The following is a 19,783-nucleotide window of genomic DNA, read 5'->3' as shown; positions in this document are numbered from 1 at the left end:
GGGAGGTGGAAGGGCGAGTGGAGGAGGTCCGGTGGGTCGAAGATGGTAAAGGAGTGAGTGGAAGGTGAGAGAGGATGTCAAAAAGTTGTAATAACGAAAAAAGTGAAAATACGGTGAAATAGAGTAGCGACGGGGATGGGTGGTGGTACCAGGGGAAGGGGCGGAGGAAGGAGGTCCGGTGCGCCGAAAATGGTGGAGGTGAGAGTGAAAGGTGAGAGAGGATGTCAAAAAGTTGTAATAACGAAAAAGAGTGAATTACAGCGTAAGAGAGGGGTGGTGGAGGTGGATGGTGGGTGGAGGGGGGGAGGCGAGTGGAGGAGGTCCGATGAGCCGATGATGGTGAAGGTGCGAGTGAAAGGTGAAAGAGGATGTCAAAAAATTGTAATAACGAAAAAGATTGAATTACAGCAGAAGAGAGAGGAGGTGGGGGTTGGTGGTGAGGGAGGGGGTGAGGCGAGTGGAGGAGGTCTTGTGGGCCAAAGATGGTGGAGGTGCGAGTGAAATGTAAAAGAGGATGTTAAAAAGTAACATTTCACTATCCGTCAACGATATTTTTAAATTCTGACGGACAGACAGACAGACACACAGACAGAGAAGGAGACGTTTCTTAATTTTTCATTAAAATCATCACTTTTCGACCGCTTGTATCTCCAGAACGGCTTGACCGATTTAAAATTTTTTTGTCTCGAATTACTCGTGGCGATGCCGCTTTTCAGGACATATGACGTTCAATTCAAAATTTTATATATTTTAATAGTTATGCACCTCCCAATAATGGACTTTGATGGCTCGGGATAAGAGACTTGTAGCGTCTCACAGTTTTTTTTAACATGGCCGGAGACGCTACCGCGTCTCCTGATATCACTTTTCAGTTGACGAAATATTTAACGAGATATTAGACCTTAAATATAACCAAATAAGCGCGTTCGGCCTATTACTGCCAAGCGTGTACGCCTCTCAATCGCTCTCTACGCGCGGAGGTCGCGAGGCGCGGAGATAGGCTGGCAGGCGCGCCGTTCAAGTCATGACGTTTGGGAGCTAGCGGCGGTGTGCGCGGCGCGGGCGGCGGAGCGCTTGCCAACCAATCCCCTCTTCGCGCGGCTAGCCATCGCGATAGCGAATATTCGGCGCTTCAGAAATTAATATTTTGACTGCGAAAATCAGGAAATGATAGAAATCTTTTTGAGAACTCAATTTAGTTCGCTCTAAAGCGTGTACATGCCCGTGTACATACAGAAAAATATTATAAATATGAATTGTTTTAAATAAATAATAAGTGTATTTTAAAAAGGTACTTGATAATTGTACCGACAACGTTTATTAATAAGATAGAGCGGACTAAACTGAATCGAAAAGCCTTTTATCAGTAATTTGTAATTTTCGCAACAGTTAACAAGATATTAATTACTAAAATATTAATTTTCAAGAATTTTTTACTCAAGTACTATCAACTTTACAGAAAAACAGCACAAGAGATAAAAATTGTTTATTTTCTTTTCATAAAGCTCTGGGAATTTTTTCAGAATTTTTTAGTACCGTATTTTCTCATTTTGATAAAAACAGTTGTTAATAAAAAATGCAGCACTAAGAAGGTTGATAAAAAATTATGAAAAAATTTCTAGAATTTTATGAAAAGAAAATAAACAATTTTTGTCTCTTGCTGTTTTTCTGTAAAGTTGATAGTACTTGAGTGAAAAATTCTTGAAAATTAATATCTTAGTTAATTAATATCTTGTTAACTATTGCGAAAATTACAAATTACTGGTAAAAGGCTTTTCGACTCAGTTTAATCCTCTCTATCTTATTAATGAACGTTGTCGGTACAATGATCAAATACCCTTTTAAAATAGTACACTTATTTATTTAAAACGATTCATATTTATAATATTTTTCTGTATGTACACGGACACGTATACACGCTTTAGAGCGAACTAAATGAGTTCTCAAAAAGATTTCGATCATTCCCCAATTTTCGCAGTCAAAATATTAATTTTTGAAGCGCCGAATATTCGCTATCGCGATGGCTAGTCGCGCGAAGAGTCGGGATTGGTTGACAAGCGCACCGCTGCCCGCGCCGCGCACACCGCCGATAGCCCCCAAACGTCATGACTTGAACGGCGCGCTTGCCAGGCCGTCCCGCAGCGTCCCGCGGCCCGCACGCCCATCGGGGCGTTCTGTAGGCGTACGTTCAATGGTGTGGTAGGTCGAACGGACGCGCTAATCTTTAAAAATTAATGTCTCGTTAACTATTGCTGCAATCTCAAAATGGTACAGGACTTTTCGATTCAGTTCGGTCTACTCTACCTGCTCATGATAGGTGATTCGCTCGATTAATAACACCCTGTATAAGGTTATATTTCGATTTTCATTACCTATAAAACATCTAAAGTGCTAAAAATCTATAATGCACGTAATGTATACTATAAATTTTTAGTATCAGCAGTAGTATATTTGGTATATTTATTACCATATTTAGTATTGATATTCAAACAAAGCGCCTCGCACAATTTTCAACATGGCTGACTGTAGGACACATAGATCAAAGGTACCAACACGGAGTGAAACTATTGTACTTACTTATACTGTGACGATGTTTAGATTAAGTTAAATTAAATGTAGCTAGTACGCCTGTATCAAATAAAAACACTCAATGTTCTACAACCGCATTTATAGCTATAGTAATTAATAACGTGTCCAATCGTATGCAAAGTAATGATAAAAGTAACTGTAAATTTCGTTACCGTTATCCAAAAAATGTATGTTCGGTATTTGTAAAGTTGGCGCGTGCCATATTTACCGGTCGCGTTGTCTTTTGACCAATAGCGTGGCTGACCACGGCTGCCAGCACTTTCTTAGCGTTCGCGGCGCGCTCACGGCTCTTCGGCTATCTTCGAACGCCGTTCGTTCCCTCTCTTCGCGCGAGTCCTGCGTGATCCTGCCATTACCATTTTGTTACCGTTACGATTACGATCCTCGCAGCAGCAACGTGCGCGTGCAGTATAATAAAGTTAAGTAAATCTTTAAGTGCCGTGTGTATCATTTGGAAGATCCTTCCGCAGTCCCATCAATAATTAGTGGCCGCAAATCCGTTGTGGGCGACAGCCTATTTAACTGCAGAGGAATACATATTCCTCGACCACGCTTCCCGAGAGGACACATACCGGGAAAACGCGTGGGGCCAGCCTTCGCAACATCATAACGCGAGGCACGGCCATTCACACAAAACAATGTAACTACGTTACCGTTACAGTTACCAAAAAGCGCTTCTACACAAAGTGCTTCTTTTTCAAGATGTCGTCTTGTACAACGAATGCATAACGAATGAACGAACGCACGAGACGAACTAACCCGAACTAGAATGAAGAGCCCCCTCTTCCTCAACTAACGCAACGATACAAACATAAAGGAGACAATTCTCTACATGCCGCTCTCCCTTGAAAGAACATTTTCAACACAAATTAATTAATAAAACTTAAAAGCTATATCTATAGCCGACAGATCCCTTACTTCAGGTTCCCTAAGGGATATATTAATAACATATAAGTAGTAAATATGTATATTATAGTAGTAAGTATTAGATAAACAAAATAAAAAAAATTTAATCTTTGGGTAAGGCACAAATTCTTTTTGAGGTTTTTAAAAAAATTCTTGTTGCAGTATGAATGGTCACTACTCTGACTATTTTATCATGACCCGGATATGTTTCTTCAGTACGCCCAAGGCTCCATATTAAGGTGGTTTGGTACACGATGCTAGTCAAAGTAATATCTTTTCATTTTTATATTTAAAAGAAGATAGGAATTGTTTTCACTAAAATAAAAGGGCCCGTTTTTAAATAATATTGCTTATTTCGAAACATGAATATTTGGGAATAATAGAAGTTTCAAGAAAAACGGTATTATTTTGATAAACGTAGCCTTTTCACAGTTCGAGATGTGGCAACCCCGCATGAACAGACGATGCGGGGAAATGATCGGTGCGCCGTACTCCACAACAGTTGCAACGTTGCCACGTCCTCTGTATCGCTCACGGTGAGGAAGAATGTACAACCAACTACTATTTTTCAATTAATAATACTCTGCAACCGTACGGTTAATCACATCGTCTTTGAAGAATTACGATCCCTGAACACTGAAGTAATTTTGATTTGTTTTTGAACTAAATCCTTATTGTGCATCAACAATTATTAAAGAATATATTTCAAGTTGTCCGTTTTTCGGTCGCAGCGGCCATAAGCGCAATGCTAAATATGCAGAAAAACAGTGAACTTTGAAGAGGAATATCTCGAAAACTACACGGTAAAGGTCACTGAGCTTCAACAAAACTGTGTATTAATATATTATTTAATTTTTATGAAAATTTCAAAAGATTCTGTAACATTACTGATTTTGACCAAACCACCTTAATGGTGGCATATTATCTTCTATTAATAATACCAAATCACCCTTTTCTAATTGATTATCTCCCCTTTGTCAGCGAGTTCTAATTTGCAACTGGTGTAAATATTCTTTCTGTTATCGTTGCCAAAAATGCTGGCGTATTTTTTGAATATGCTGCCATCTAGTTAGATGATTAGTTGCGTCTCCAGGTAATTCCTCTCTGCTACTCCTTGCAAAGGTGCTTCAATTAAAAAATGCGCCGGTGTAAGAGGTGTTAAGTCATTCGGATCCGCTGATAAGGCTGTCAAAGGTCTACTGTTTAACACATCTTCGATTTCAACTAATAGCGTATAGTATACTTCGAACGTAAAAAGTAATTCTTTCATAGCGATCTTAAGATATCTTTTTGCACTCTTGACCGCAGCTTCCCACAGTCCTCCAAAATGTGGCGAACGTGGTGGAATAAAATGCCACTGTATCTCTTGTACAGCTAACTGTGATGCGATCTGATCCTTTTCTTTGCGTAGAAACTCATATATTTCTTTCAACTCTTTTGATGCACCCACAAAATTAGTGCCATTATCCGAGTAAATGTGCATGCACGTTCCACGTCGGGCGCAAAAGTGTCGAAATATTGCCATAAAGGCTTCCATAGTCAGGCTGCTCACCAGTTCGAGATGCACTGCTTTCGTCTTGAAGCATATAAAAACAACTACTGTTTAAATCTGTTTAGATCTGTTTAAAATACGAATTCGAATAGACAAAATCCAATCCATTTTAATCCATTCTCGGATGCTGGGCTGTTATCACGTCATCCATATAGAAATCCTGCATCAAGGCTTCTGCGGCTGCCGGCTTCGTGATAGCTTCCGGTTGTGTCGCAAGATGTCGTAGGCAACGCATTGCCAAGTACGGCAACCAGAAGTTGTTCCGTATGTTATGGTTTTCAAGATGTATGTTTGAATAGCTTCTGTTGGATCTTGCCTCCATACGATCCTTTGTAAATCTCTATCTTTCTCTGCTACCCATGTCTGCCTAAACATCATTTTGATGTCCGCTGTTATTACATGCTGATGTAATCGGAATCTTAGTATTATGCTCCACAAATCTTGTTGAAGGTTAGGTCCACTTAATAGCCTTTGATTCAATGCTGCTCCTGTTGACGATTTCGAAGAACCATCAAAAACTACTCTTAATCTTGTTGTCACACTATCGTTCTTTATCACTGGATGATGAGGTAAATAGAATACTTCCTTCGTTGTATTATAATCCGAAGATGTAACTAATGACATGTGTCTTAATTCCTTGTACTTTTTCAGAAACTGATGGTATTCCTCTTTTAATTGTGGCTGTTGACTGAGTTTTTTCTCTATTGCCAGAAATTTTTTGATCGCCGTGCTTTCTGAGTCATCTAGTATAACAGTGTCATCTTTAGGCAAATGTACGATGTATTTACCGTCTGCACCTCTCTTTACTGTTTGTAAGAAGAATTCTTCAACCCCTTGCTCTTGAGCTGAACATCTATGCTCCAACCTCTTTGTTTGTACTTCTTCTTGCTGCTAGAATCTTTCTACCTGATGATTAAGGGGATGCTAAAGTCGTCCTGTTTTATCATGATATTCTATTTAAAGAGAAAGATCTGAATTGGCTTTACGGATTGCAAAATCCTTTTACAAAATAAAAGTACGCACAAAAAACTATACTGGAAACCCTAATTTCACTAGAAAATCGGAAAAAAATTCACTTTTTCTGACACGTGTCAGACAGCTGTCACTTGAGGTTAACATTCACTTAATATAAAAGTTTTAGAGATCGCAGATTGCAAATAAGCGTCTTGCAGTATTGAAATGATTTGTACGAACAATCCTGAGTTTGCGGAACCAAGATTAAATGCGTAGACAAAAATATTCCTTTTCAAATAGAAATCACGATCTATGCGAGGATCGGAACGTCAACAGAACAGAAATTACGTTTAGAAGTAGTTGCGCCGTCGGCCGCCGTCTTGAAATAGATGGCGTTGTAGCTCTGGCGATTTGGGCGACCTTGTCGTGGTGCCAGAGCTCATCCGGAGGTCCCTTGAGGGACTCCGGGTGCTAACAACCCAAAGTACGGAGTTTTCCGATAAATAGGAAGACTCTGTACGCGGGGTCCGGTACCCCAAGGTGATGGGAGAACGCGCTGGCGCGGTCCCATCACTGGGGGACTTGTCTGCTGGTAGGACTTGTCCCCAATGTGCCGGTAGGAGAAGGCGACTCCGACTTCAAACGCCCGGTGACCAGGCGCCGATAGGGGGACAGAGGTTCCCTGCCCTGGGAGGGAGGTCACTCGCTGGCCTTCGTCCCCTATGCTGTGGAGCCCTCGCCCGTCCCGTCGGGGACGGGAGGGTCTCTGCGGCATGGGGGGCGTCAAGAAGCGACGGGGGTGCTCCCCCAGGTGGGGACTTCCACGGCTGGGTGCTCCTGGCCGTGGATAGTCCCCAAGTCAAGGGATGGGGAGGTAGCCCTTTTCAGGGCTATCTCATTGCACGATGGCATAGGGGTGGCGATGCGGGGACCGGGTTGCACCGGGACCCGCGTTGTTGCCTACCACTCCTGGGTGTCGGGGGGCAGTTGGCTGCGGCTGACTGTGGACCCACGTTCAGGGTAGCACGGGCTTGAGCCTGGGTCCCCGGGTGCGTCTCCTGCCAGCTTTGGCTGGGGGAGGGATCCCGGGGATGGCGGACCTTACGTATGGACTGATGACTGGACTTTTTGACAGTACAAGACGAACTTGCACTGACTGACTGACAGACGTATTTACATACAGACTATACTACCATGCGTGGTTCTGCTGGATCTGCTCTTGTTGCCTGGTGCCTTGAGCTAAAGTAAACGAAGGAAGTAAATGAGAAGTGGAAGACAGGGATCACCCCCCGCTATACGGGTCCATCTCCCAGGAGTCTCCCAAGGAAGAAGATAGAATAAAGAGGACTAAGCTAAGGACAGGGATCACCCCCGCTATGCGGGTCCATCTCCCTGCTCTTTAGAGAATACAGACTGACAGTCTTGGACCAACATCCGTCCATCGATGGAACAACTACGAAGGAAAACGTAACCCGGCGCTGGTGGACCGCTTGTAAAATAGTCCACTAATCTTAAACATGAAATATGAAGTCTAATAAGGAGGAAAACGTCCCGATTCGGATGCGGGAAACCGGCATGCGGGGGGCTATTGTCCCGGGTCCCCCCCTGTCGTTGCATATTGCTAAATCATGCGTCGGGCCACCCACCACCTGCACCGCAGGGGTGATGGGAGAACATATGCTTGCGAAGCCCTCGGGTTCAGGGTACGAACCCGTGAAGACCAAGTTTTATATTCCCCTTCGGCTGAAGGGAGGATCCTCAGGAGATGACATAGGCAAGGATGAGGACTCGAAGAAGAAAGACTCACCGACTAAGACCAAGACGGTGACTGGAAGAAAAGCGGAATCTGAGATGTCCTTCTCGTACGTAGAGGAAGACCTAGAGAGCCTTACAGATTATAGTGAAGGTAGCCGCGAAGACAGTAACAAGGATGGAAGCTTCTTTCGTAAGCCAGGTCCTCGCTTGAAGACCATACCTCAACAAAGACAGAGGAAAAGAGCTACGAGAAGCTCACAAAAATATGTCATCTCATCGGATGATGAAATAGATAGTGGTGGTCCTCCAGAAAAGGCCGCTCTTGTGGCGGAACAAAGCTCCGCTGAGACCTCCAAGAAGAGCACAGGAAGACCTGCAAAGACAGGAGTGAGTCTCTCGCAAGGAAGTCTTGAAAGGGACATCTCCAGACGGGATATCCTAAAGCAGATCAACGATGAAGAGGAAAGGCGACTCGAGCTACAAAGAGAAAGTGTCATGAGAAAACTTGATAAACAGGGACTTCTGAATAAGAAGTCCATGAAGCTGGATAGTAATGCTTTCGAACAGAAGGCTGAGAGTATGCCTTCCGATGACATACTGAACAACGTAGAGGAACATCAGTTAGATGTAATAAGAGCGGCGAGGACGTCCCGAAACTTAAAGGGAACATATAAGAAGTCGCTCCAAATGAATGCTCAGGCTACTATCCTTTTCATGAAGACGCTTCGTGAAAGGAACGAAGCCACTAGAGATGAGACGGCAGGTAGAGAAATCTTGCTTCTTCGTCAAGAAATCTCTTCCCTAAAAGAGAGATTGCACGGTGAAATTGAGCTGCAAAAAGCCAAAACCAGAACAGCGGAAGAAATGGTTACAATCCTCGAAAGAGAGGTTTTCGAACTCAAGAGAAATGCGCTAAGTCTAAGATCACACCAAGTCTAAGGCGATAATGGAACGTGAGAAAGAAATCGATGAAGCGATCGCCAGGAAGAGATCTCTGCGGCCTAGTCAATCGACCAATTTGTCGCTAGAAACAGATGTCACAAACACTAATGTTCAAGTACATGACATGGAAGTTAATGAAGATGTGACCCCATCACTCATGTTAAACCTTCCACCAATGGATGAGTGGCCTGCACCCAACTGGCCTTCGGGTTCAACGGGAGACAGACGAAGTAAGGTATCCATAACAACGAACTGCTGTCTGACAGCCAAAAGTTTGAAGTAAACGACGGCAAAATAGTTATGAAAAAGTGCCTTTTAGATAAATTAGAAGAGGAAACACGAAACGCTGTCAAGAATGTGAAAGACAACCAGAAGAAATCCCAGCTTGTTCAACAGCAAAAGGGAAAGGAAGTAAAGGGTCCTTATGAACAGAAAGAGGCTTCAAACCTTAAGGATTTTATAAGGCAAGTCATCCAAGAAGAGTTTGGTATGACAAGAAGAAAAGATACGAGACAGGACAGTCCTGCACCTGCAAGATCAAGGAACAGGAAGAATACCACTGCGAGTCGAGGACGTTCAACCACCTGACTGCAGATCTGCAGTCTCCAAACCACAGAAAACTGTGGCAGACAACGCGAAAAGAAGACGACCTGTTCCAAGTTCTGGCCTTCCAGTTTCCAGAGGATCTTCGCAAAAACGTTCCTCACAAGCTGGTCAGGAGGAGATTCCATGGTCAAAGGTCGTTGGCATTAGGGAAAAGAGAGAGACGAAAAGGGGTGAAAAGCTTCCCCACAGGAACACCTTCTCTGTTAAGCAAGTGGAGACTTAAAAGAGGAAAAAGCCTCTTAGGACTTCTGTCGTCCAAATACAGGTCGCTGAGGAAGACAAATATGCGAGCACTTTGAAGCATGCTCGAGAGCATATAAACATAAATGAGCTCGGTATCACCGAACTACGATCGCGCAAGGCCAAAACAGGTGCCTTCCTAATAGAGGTCCCTGGCGCTGACAATGAGATGAAGGCTGATAACCTTGCTGAAAAACTTCAGCAAGTCTTTCAAGGTAGTCAAGAAGTTAAAATTACTCGGCCTATTAAAACAAGTACGCTGAGAATTATGGATCTAGACGAGTCTATCTCTACAATGGACGTACTCACGGTACTGGCCAACACTGTAAAATGCAACCCTTCAGACATACAGATGGGATCAATCATTAAATCACGCAATGGCCTGGGATCCATACTCGTCAAATGCCCGATAAGGATCGCAAACACCTTGGCGGACAAAAAGAAAATCCAGATGGATTTGCGCACGCATCTCTCTCCTATCTGAAAGAAGAATGCAGTGCTACCGATGTCTAGACTTTGGACACGTAGTGCAGGAATGCAAAAGCACTATCGATAGGAGTCGTGAGTGTTATAGATGTGGTGGCTCTGGTCATCAGGCTCGAAATTGCACCAATCCGGCCAAATGCTCGATTTGCGAAGCTGACGGAGCTCCGTATAATCACAGGATGGGTGGCAAGGCTTGCGATCCCATGAGACGCAAACCTAAAAATACTTCTCAAAGGAGTAAAAGTGCGGTAACACACTTCAAGACGGCGATTTTGAGTGTGGTTCCCCAAGACACGACGACACCACCGATCGTTGATGGTGAAACGAATAAGGGAAGTCTACCAACTTCTCACAACAGTAGACATTCTCCCGCTAGGGACAACATTGAGAATATCGAGGTTGAATCTCTGGATGATGGCATTCAGATTGGCAACGAGAAACAACCTCTCTACGACACGCAGCCTATGGATGACGCGCAAGATCAGACGAAAAGTTCCTCTCCTCCTGTTGACACGGGATCTCCAGCCCCGTTAGATTGGACGCTAGAATGCGAGGAATCCGCGGAAACCACCTCGTGGATAACAAACACGGCCTTAGAACAACGGAAGGCAATACCGCCGTACGCCCCAGTGATGCCTAACAACGTCATTCAATGTAATTTGAACAGGGCTAGAAACGCACAAGCCTTACTTGCGCAATCAATGATTGATCTTGATATCGGTTTGGCTCTCATCTCGGAGCCACACAGAGTTCCTGATCACCTTTACTGGATTGGTGACTTGCTGGGGAACGCAGCAATCCACTGGAGGAGAGGCTTACACTCTCTTCCCTTCATAAAGGTGTATGCAGGAAACGGCTTTGTTACTGCAAAATGGGGAGATCTATTTGTGACCAGCGTTTACATATCTCCAAATGTCTTACTAACGGATTTCGAGGAATTCCTGGACTCCTTGGGAAATCATCTCCAGTCCCATATTTACCTTCCAACATTAATTGGAGGAGACTTCAACGTTAAGGCGCCCTTATGGGGTGAAAGTAGATTGGACTTGCGAGGTCGAGCTCTGGAGGACTGGTCGATCTCTATGGGTCTTTGCTGCGCTAATGTTGGAAACAGCAGCACCTGTGTAAGAGCCATGGGCCAAACCATCGTAGATATAACCTGGGTTTCTTCAAGTCTACGGATCAAGATCTCCAGATGGGAGGTGCTTCAGGTGGACACTTTATCGGATCACCTATACATCAGGTTCAGTTTTGGTCTCAGTGACTCTCAAAAGAAGAGAGCTAAAATCAAAGAGCAAAAGTGGTCATCGAGAAAACTAAATCGTGACCTTTTCGAGGCCTCGCTTTTGACTAGCTCATGGCCGGAAGAGCAAAGGAAACTGCTGGACAGGCAGACGCCAATCGACGTACATGAGGAGGCCGCTAAGCTTCAGGAAAAGATGGTTCAGGCATGTGATCACGCGATGCCGAGAGCTAGATTCCGCCCCAAGAGAACAACCCACTGGTGATTGGAAGATATCGCGGATTTAAGGAGAACTGCAACGAGAGCTCGGAGATCCATAAAGAAAGCGAGAGGAAGAGGCGCTTCACAGGAGGAAATTGAACATCGTATAGAGAGTTTTAGATCCGCCAAACGCGAACTTCGGATTGCTATCCACAAGGCGAAAGAAAAATCCTGGAAGGACATTCTATCTTCGCTGAATGAGGATCCATGGGGAACCGCTTACCGATTGGTTATGTCCAAACTCCGGTATTGGACGATTCCCTACACGGAGTCCCTGGAGTTTCTCGAGTCCCTCAGTTTCTCGAAAGAGCTCTGACTGCTCTTTTTCCGCCTCCAGTCGAGGAAGAGACCAGATGGATCGAGCAAGACAGTTTACTTGAGACTGGAATAGGATCTTGGATACCAGATATGGAGGTCTCCCTTGACGAGATAAAGGCGGCAGTCAAACGCATGAAGACGAAGAGTTCTGCTCCTGGCCCGTCAGGTGTTGTAAGTCAGGCATGGAGTGCAGCGATGCCTCCCTTGCACGAGTACCTTCGAGAATGTTTCACTTTGTGTCTCAAGCAGGGTGTATTTCCCAAGATATGGAAAACGGCCAAATTGGTCTTACTACGGAAGGAATCGAAACCTGCCTCTGAACCTTCAGACTACAGGCCAATTTGTCTGCTTGATGAGGAGGCTAAGCTCTTCGAACGGATCATCGTGGCTAGACTTAACGAATACATTGAGATCCCATATGGAGGCTCAAGGATACACACTACCCAGTTCGGATTCCGAAAGAATAGAAGCACAACAGACGCAATACTGGACATACGTGGTTTCGTCGAGGAATTTATCGGCTCCACGGGGGGAGTTGTGGTCGGCGTATCGATTAATATCTCTAACGTCAACACCCTCCCGTGGGAAGGTATAGGAAGAGCTCTAAGGAGAATCATGGTGCCGATCTACCTTAGACGTATTCTGCGCTCTTACCTGTCTGACAGATGTCTCACGTACATGGACGGTGAAGGGACTGTACAAACAAGAAAGATGGAGAGAGGTGTCCCGCAGGGATCTGTTCTGGGCCCCTTTCTATGGATCCTAGGCTACAACGAGGTACTCTGCGAAGCCGATCTACCGGAGGAATGTAAGGTGGTTTCGTATGCCGATGACACTTTCGTTCTCGCAGGGGGCGCGGACTGGTGCGAGGCTATACTGCCTGCAAACTACGCCGTTGCGGAAGTGTCTCAAAGGATAAAGGAAATGGGCCTTACGATCTCCGCCCCTAAGTCCGAGGCGATGTACTTCAGAAGAGACAGAACCCGAAGACCACCGGCTAACATCAGGGTCAGGATTGAAGATGCAGAGGTCCCCTTGAGGGATTCCCTGAAGTATCTGGGAGTCATCATCGACAGCCGCTTCACCTTCGAGCAACACTTCGTCAAGGTGGGCGAGAAGGCTAGGAAGACCGTTGGTAAACTATCCGGGATTTTACCAAATGTAGGAGGCCCGAATACGCTAGTGAGACGCTTGCACGCTTCCGTTATCGATTCTATAATACTGTATGCGGCACCTGTATGGATCGATAAAGTGGAAAAGAATAAAAAGATCCAGAGAGCCTTGAATCAGCTACAAAGAAGGATCGCGTGTCGTATAATTCGAGGTTACCGTACGATAAGTTACGCTACTTCCACGCTCTTAGCGGGCACTGCCCCTTTAATTATGAAGGGTCGTATGTATGCTGAGGTGTACGATGAGATCAAGGAGGTAAAAGCTGGTGGCAACACCGACATAGATACCAGAGTCACGAAGCGAATTCGAATACGTGCCAAGGCAAGAATGTACAGGAAATGGTCCGAATGGATCCACACACCTGGCAACAGCGGTGGTGAAGTAGGAATGGCTATTCGCCCAACACTGGCGATTTGAAGTGAGGAGAAAGTAGGAATGTCGTACCACCTCACATAGATCCTGACAGGACACGGCTGTTTCGGCCAATTCTTATGCCGTATACAAAAGGAAAGCACGAAGAGATGCTGGCACTGCCCCTCAGCTTTAGACACTACCACGCATACTATAGTCAAATGTTCGGCATGGACGAGAGAGAGAGCGGAACTTCGGGGAGTGATTGGCAACGATCTATCGTACCCAGCTCTGATCACTGCACTCCTCAGCGACAAAGCGAAGAAGGAAGCCGTCTTCCGATTCAGTGACCAGGTGATGTCCATCAAGGAAGAGGCGGAGAGAGCAAGACAAGGAGTCGTTCTCACTCCAGATGGCGCCAATGCACAGCCGGGCCCAAGTTCGGATGCAGCAGGAGACGGTAGACAAGACGGAGTCAATGTCCCTTACATCGACAGCGACTCAGACTCATGACAGTAGGAATGTTCCCCTTCAGGGAACATTGTCAAGTAGAATTTACTAGACGGACAGACTTAACGACGACGGATCGTTCGGAGTATTCAATACTCGGAAGGTAGCGGGGGGCGTGGGGAGGGCATGGGTGTCCGGTTCAACCGGTCCCCCTGCCGGCCCCGCGCCCCTCTGCCTGGATTCCTGCGGAGTAGTGGGCTCTATGACCCACTGTTCCTAGCACAAGGCGAAGGGCGGGCGGCAAGGGAAGGTGGTGTCCTCCCTTGCCGTAAAGTTAGTTAGGATTTTAGCGCGCAAGTGCTTAAGGGTTGAGGACGGGGGGTGTTTGTACTGCTGTCAAGAGCCCCCCCCCCCGTTCTCTCCTTCGCGCCCCAGGTAGGACACCCGTGAGGTTTTAGTGGGTAGGCCCCGGCCGGTTAGGTCGGGGAGAGTCCCACGTAACCCCTCACCCCTCCCCGGGGATGTGGGGTATGCGTAATGCATTTCCTCACGATAAAAAAAAAAAAGATGGCGTTGTAGAGCATCGGTAAAAACAGGTATTAAACGTGATCCTACTTTGCCAGAAAAAGTGAATTTTTTAATTTTTTTCCCATTTTCTATTGAAATTAGGGTTCCCAGTATAGTTTTTCGTGCGTACTGTTATTCTGTAAAAGGATTTTGCAATCCGTAAAGCCAATTCGGATCTTTCTCTTCAAATAGAATATCATGAGAAAACAGCTGTTTTAGCATCGCCTTAAGCTCATTATTAACGAGATTACAAATTCGTTCAGTATTACGCATTTTTGAATCAACCAATTCTCCTCCTACTATCCATCCGAGCTGTGTCTCTTGCAGTCTCGGTAATGTATCGCTTAACTTTCTTTGTTGAGTACCTAATATTTCTCAAAATTTACCGCTTCCTAATAGAATATCTATTTCTCCTGGAATCTGAAAGCTGGGATCTGCCAGACTTAATTCTGCAGGAATATTCCAAGATTGCGTATCGACCCTAATTTGCGGAAGATTCACGGTTATAGCGGGCATAACTAAACAATCTACTAAAGTCTTAAACTCGTTATACATTGATTTAATTCTTATATTAACCGATTCTTTAGCTGTGACACGCATATGATTAATACCGGTAATCGGAACAATATTCTCGGTAGTTCTTAAACCTAACTTCTGTACAATATTCCTAGTTATAATGTTGCTCTGAGATCCGGGATCTAACATAGCTCGACCAACCTTCCACTTGCCCGTCGCATCGCAAACATATATTTTAGCTGTTGCTATAAAAACTATTGAATCGGGTCCCTTAGCGGCATGTACCGTCACTCTTGTTTCCTTATTTGTAATAGCACAATTCTGTACTGGATCTATCGACGTAATCATCGCACTAGAATTTGCCGCCTTTTCGGTATTTGACGATGTCTGTCCTTGTGTTTTTCGATTTTCCTCTTTCTCCATATGCAGCATAGTATTATGCTTCCTACAACATAACCTACAAGAAGATACTATGCATGGTTGCTTATAATGACTTTTACGCAGGCAATTTATACATAAATGACGCTTCCATACTTCGGTTAACTTATCTGACATAGATAATGCCTTAAACTGATCGCATTTTGAAATATGATGTAAATCATCGCAATATACGCATTTTAACTGAGACACTTTTACCTTTTTTTTACTGAATTCTTGTGTATTGTGGATTTTACCTGTTCCTGTCTACTCTTTGTACCTTCTACTAGTTCTAGTGTGTGTGCTCGATCTGCTAAGTATTCCATAAACGCTTCAAGAGTAGGCATAGTATTCGGTGCATTTTTCCTAACTTCGAATTCTCAATCCTTTCGAGCAGCATAATCCAATTTATCGATAAGCAAATAAATAAGGATTGTATCCCAATGAGTGACCGGCTCCTTCAATGCTTCTAAAGCTCTAACATGAGTACGCATCGCATCGATGAAACTTCTTAACGAGGCATGATTGCTCTTACTTAGGGGAAAGTGGGCGAATTGTGCGCAGCGGGTAATTATGCGCATCCTGGTTTGGTTCTTTGCCGATAAATGGAGACATCGCCATGATGAAATTTTTACGCAGAATGTCGTCCTCTTAAGTTATAACCACAAAAAATATGACGTATATACTTTGATAAACAGTGAGAGACAAAAAAGTGAAAACATACGTTTTCTTGTTATTTTAGCATTCAGAAAATAAGGTGGTAAGTCCGTATTTTTTATTTGTTGGTTTAAAGTTGCATACGTTATTAAAGTATGTTATTATGTGCGCTTTTCGACCCGTTATGTATTAAGTTTGGTTAACTAGTATTGAAGTAATCGTATTTCATATAGAGTCAGATCGTGACAGGCAACTGTACGCAGGCGGGTTTTTGCTAAAGTCTATATGCATTAGTATTATTAGAGGTTAATTTTTTATTTTGACTAAGTTTATATGCATTAGTATTACCTAACAGAGGTTAATTTTGTATTTTTGTTAAAGTCTATGTGCATTAATATTATTAGAGGTTAGTTTTATATTTGAGGGGATGCGGCGAATAACGGAATAACTCGAAAAATGACGTTTTGAGAAAAACGCAAAAAACGTAGAAAAGTACTTTATACATATTATATCGAAAAACTGTTTGGCTGATAGTTAGATAATAATATTATACCTTAAATCATTATAGAAAAATACAAAAAATTATACAGAAATCAGTAAAAAAACTGGATCGTAAATTTCGAGTTATTCCGTTTTTCATATTATTGACACAAATTTCATATATTGCACTTACTTTATGGATAGGAAAATAATTTCTGCATAATTATTCGTATTTTTAATAACAAATGAAATTTTTATATATCACTTTTTGTTAGGAAATGATTATTTTTTTATATTTTTTGATGAAATCTTACATTTTTTAACTTTTTTCGACAACGCATAATCGTTTTTAGCCGCAGAATCATTCACTTCTTGAAATATGTTCTCGTACCAAAGTTGCGATTCCTCACTTACGTATTTCATTAATGATAGTAAATCATTCATTTTTTCCCTAGACAAACCTGCAGGAGTCATCACCCTAGAAATATTTTTTTTTATCGATAAACTGACGAAGGTAGTTTTCCAGATACTAAATTTTTCATCTTTTATTTTATCATCTAGAAATGAAACCTTTACTTCTCCATCTGAAGTATAGAACAAACGATTGTATGACTGGAATTTGAAAGCATTACTCTTTTGGCGTGATTTAGAAAATGCGTGCTGTATAAATTCCGAATACCAGTCTTTTATGATTTCTGAACCACTGATCACTAAAAATGATTGAGGGTTCTTCCTGCAGTTTTGCATGATTTTCAAGTACGTGTCAACCGTTTCAATACATTCCATTCGTTGTTTAAGTATACCATATAGACCAAAATTACGGTCACATTGATTATACGAATGCCCGCGTACAGGAAAAATGTGTTCGACTGAAACTTTGTGAACTTTACTTAGCCATGAACAAAACATAACCATCAAATGGTTTTTGTTTTGCCCCCCGCAAGAATTCGAAAACAAAATGATTTTCTTTATAGTTGTAGATGGAAAATATGTCTTAAGAAAATCGTTAAATTCAACAACTTTATTAAGCAAAATTAGTTACTTTGTATTTAATACAAAACAAGATGTTAGCAATAATTTTGAATAACGGTATAATTCGAATTATATCGTTTTAATCTATACTGGAATAATTCGACTTATTCCGTTTTTCCGAATATCGCATTCAGTTTTGCGTTAAAAAAATAGATTTACACTAAAATAATTATGTCAAAATATGTAGCTACCAGTACATATTTTATTAATGGAATAATATAAAAAACGAAATAATTCGAGTTATTCCGTTATTCGCCGCAGCTCCTCATTTTTGCTAAATATGCATAATATATTTTTGATATCATGTAATATAGACATCCTCTTTTATTTTAAATATGTGGATGACATTTGTACTTCAGTTAATTCTGCAAAAAATATATATACATTACTTTAGGTTTTCAATTCATTTCATCCACGTCTCCAATTTACATGTGAAGTTGGAAGAGAAAAATTAGAATTTTTAGACACTACAATAACAATAATTAATAATAGATTTACGTTTGATTGGTATCGTAAACCCACTTTCTCAGGCAGATTTTTAAACTTCCTATCTAACCATCCAATCTCACAAAAGAAAGGAACAATTTATTCATTGGTTGATAGAGCCTTTTTACTTTCTGACTCAGTATTTCACACAAAAAATTTAACACTTATTATTATTAACATTTTATTAAATAACGACTACCCACTTCCTTTTATTTTCGACACAATCAACCAACGAATAAAACATTTACAAAAAAACAAATTTACAGTTCATGTAGAGCAAGAAGAGAATGAGATGGCTATTAATAAAAGGACTGCATCTTGGCTTACGGTTCCATTCATACCTTTCCATACAGAGAAATTCAAATGCTTTAATAATAACGACATTAGAGTATCATTTCACAGTCCCAATAAAATGGATAAATATATTAAAGTACAACAAAATGCTTGGGCACATATATCTAAAAATAATGTTTGGGTGGATCGATATATTCGTTCGGTTTTTAAAGGCTAAAATGAAACATTTTTTTTTCATACAAAGGATGAATTTTAATCAATGATATATTCTCCGTTTTTATTGATGACCTCTTGCCATCTTTCCAACAATTTCATTATTCCGCTCTCATAGAAGGTCTGGGGCTTAGAAGCGAAAAACCGGTCGAGGTACGTTTTCACAGCTGTCTGATCAGCGAACGATTTCCCGTTGAGGGAGTTTTGCAGGGACCGGAATAAGTGGTAGTCGGATGGCGCAAGGTCTGGTGAATACGGTGGGTGGGGCAAAACATCCCAGCCAAGTTGCACTAATTTTTGCTGAGTGATTATTGCGGTGTGGGGTCTGGCGTTGTCATGGTGGAATATGACACCTTCGCGATTGACCAGTTCTGGACGTTTCTGTCGCAATGCTTGATTCAATTTCATTAGCTGCGTGCAATAGACCTTCGAATCGATCGTTTTTTCCTGAGGAAGCAACTCATAAAACAGCACACCACGATGATCCCACCATATGGATAGCAAAATCTTTTTCGGATGCAGGCCGGCCTTCGGGGTGGCATTCGGCGGCTCGCCAGCGGTTCCCCACGATCTCTTGCGCATTATGTTGTCGTAGATGATCCACTTTTCGTCGCCAGTCACTATTCGTTTGAGAAACGGGCCGCTTTCGTGCCGCTTCAGAAGTGAATTGCAGATGGATATGCGGTTGGCCAGGTTCTCCTCGGTCAGCTTGTGCGGCACCCAAACATCGAGGCGGAACACGTAGCCAAGCTGTTGCAAATGCTTTTGAACGGTTCCATAACCTATTTTAAGTGACTCCGCAATCTCTCGCACCTTTAGCGTCCGGTCTTGCTCAACCAGTGCCTTGATATCATTCGAATCAACCTCGGTGGGCCGACCGCTGCGGGGTCCATCTTCAAGGCTCGTATCTCTGGAACGAAATTTGGTAAACCATTTCTGAGCGGCACGTTCTGTTAAGGCATCGTCCCCGTATACGCCGCATAGATATGCATAGATAGAAAGATTTCGGTGGGCCTCCGCAGCTCGCTTGCCTTTCTTGAAGTAATAAAGCAAAATATGCCCAAAATGCACCTTATTCTCCGACATGTTCACAGGCCTGTAGCACGAACAAAACTAATGCCAATGAAACCAATTTTGACAGATGAAAAGAGCGGACTGTCACCTTTCCAAAACATATTTTGATTGCCCGATTAGGCAATTAGAATCGGAGATATTCGGAAAAAATTTGCACTACTAATAAAAACCGAACGAACATATCGATCCACCCATAGTATGTAGAATTCAGTGCAATATAT

The 19,783-nt window shown here is 42.8% G+C and overlaps 3 protein-coding genes across 3 annotated transcripts; all 3 read right to left on the bottom strand.

Annotated features, from left to right (window-relative positions):
• Nucleotides 1-4,564: 4,564 nt before the first annotated feature.
• On the bottom strand, nucleotides 4,565-5,032 carry LOC108780788 (uncharacterized). Its single transcript, XM_018548602.1, has one exon. It carries the CDS (start codon nucleotides 5,030-5,032, stop codon nucleotides 4,565-4,567), a length of 468 nt encoding a protein of 155 aa, XP_018404104.1.
• Nucleotides 5,033-5,212: 180 nt separating this feature from the next.
• LOC108780787 (uncharacterized) lies at nucleotides 5,213-5,994 on the bottom strand. Its single transcript, XM_018548601.1, has 2 exons — nucleotides 5,954-5,994; nucleotides 5,213-5,900 (listed from the first exon to the last, which is right to left on the bottom strand). Exons 1-2 carry the CDS (start codon nucleotides 5,992-5,994, stop codon nucleotides 5,213-5,215), a joined length of 729 nt encoding a protein of 242 aa, XP_018404103.1.
• Nucleotides 5,995-18,527: 12,533 nt separating this feature from the next.
• LOC108780785 (histone-lysine N-methyltransferase SETMAR-like) lies at nucleotides 18,528-19,574 on the bottom strand. The gene has a single exon (XM_018548600.1). The coding sequence runs from the start codon at nucleotides 19,572-19,574 to the stop codon at nucleotides 18,528-18,530; it is 1,047 nt and encodes a 348-aa protein (XP_018404102.1).
• Nucleotides 19,575-19,783: the final 209 nt, after the last annotated feature.

Source organism: Cyphomyrmex costatus, unplaced genomic scaffold (assembly GCF_001594065.2).
Source record: "Cyphomyrmex costatus isolate MS0001 unplaced genomic scaffold, Ccosl1.0 scaffold740, whole genome shotgun sequence".
Lineage (NCBI taxonomy): Eukaryota > Metazoa > Arthropoda > Insecta > Hymenoptera > Formicidae > Cyphomyrmex > Cyphomyrmex costatus.
Note: the sequence above shows the minus strand (reverse complement) of the source record. Positions and strands in the feature narration are given on the sequence as shown.

Coding starts and splice junctions, on each gene's coding strand:
- LOC108780788 (XM_018548602.1), bottom strand. CDS start 5,032: ATGGAAGCCTTTATGGCAATATTTCGACACTTTTGCGCCCGACGTGGA.
- LOC108780787 (XM_018548601.1), bottom strand. CDS start 5,994: ATGATAAAACAGGACGACTTTAGCATCCCCTTAATCATCAG. Junction 5,901..5,953: donor AGCATCCCCTTAATCATCAG/GTAGAAAGATTC, acceptor GTTGGAGCATAG/ATGTTCAGCTCAAGAGCAAG.
- LOC108780785 (XM_018548600.1), bottom strand. CDS start 19,574: ATGTCGGAGAATAAGGTGCATTTTGGGCATATTTTGCTTTATTACTTC.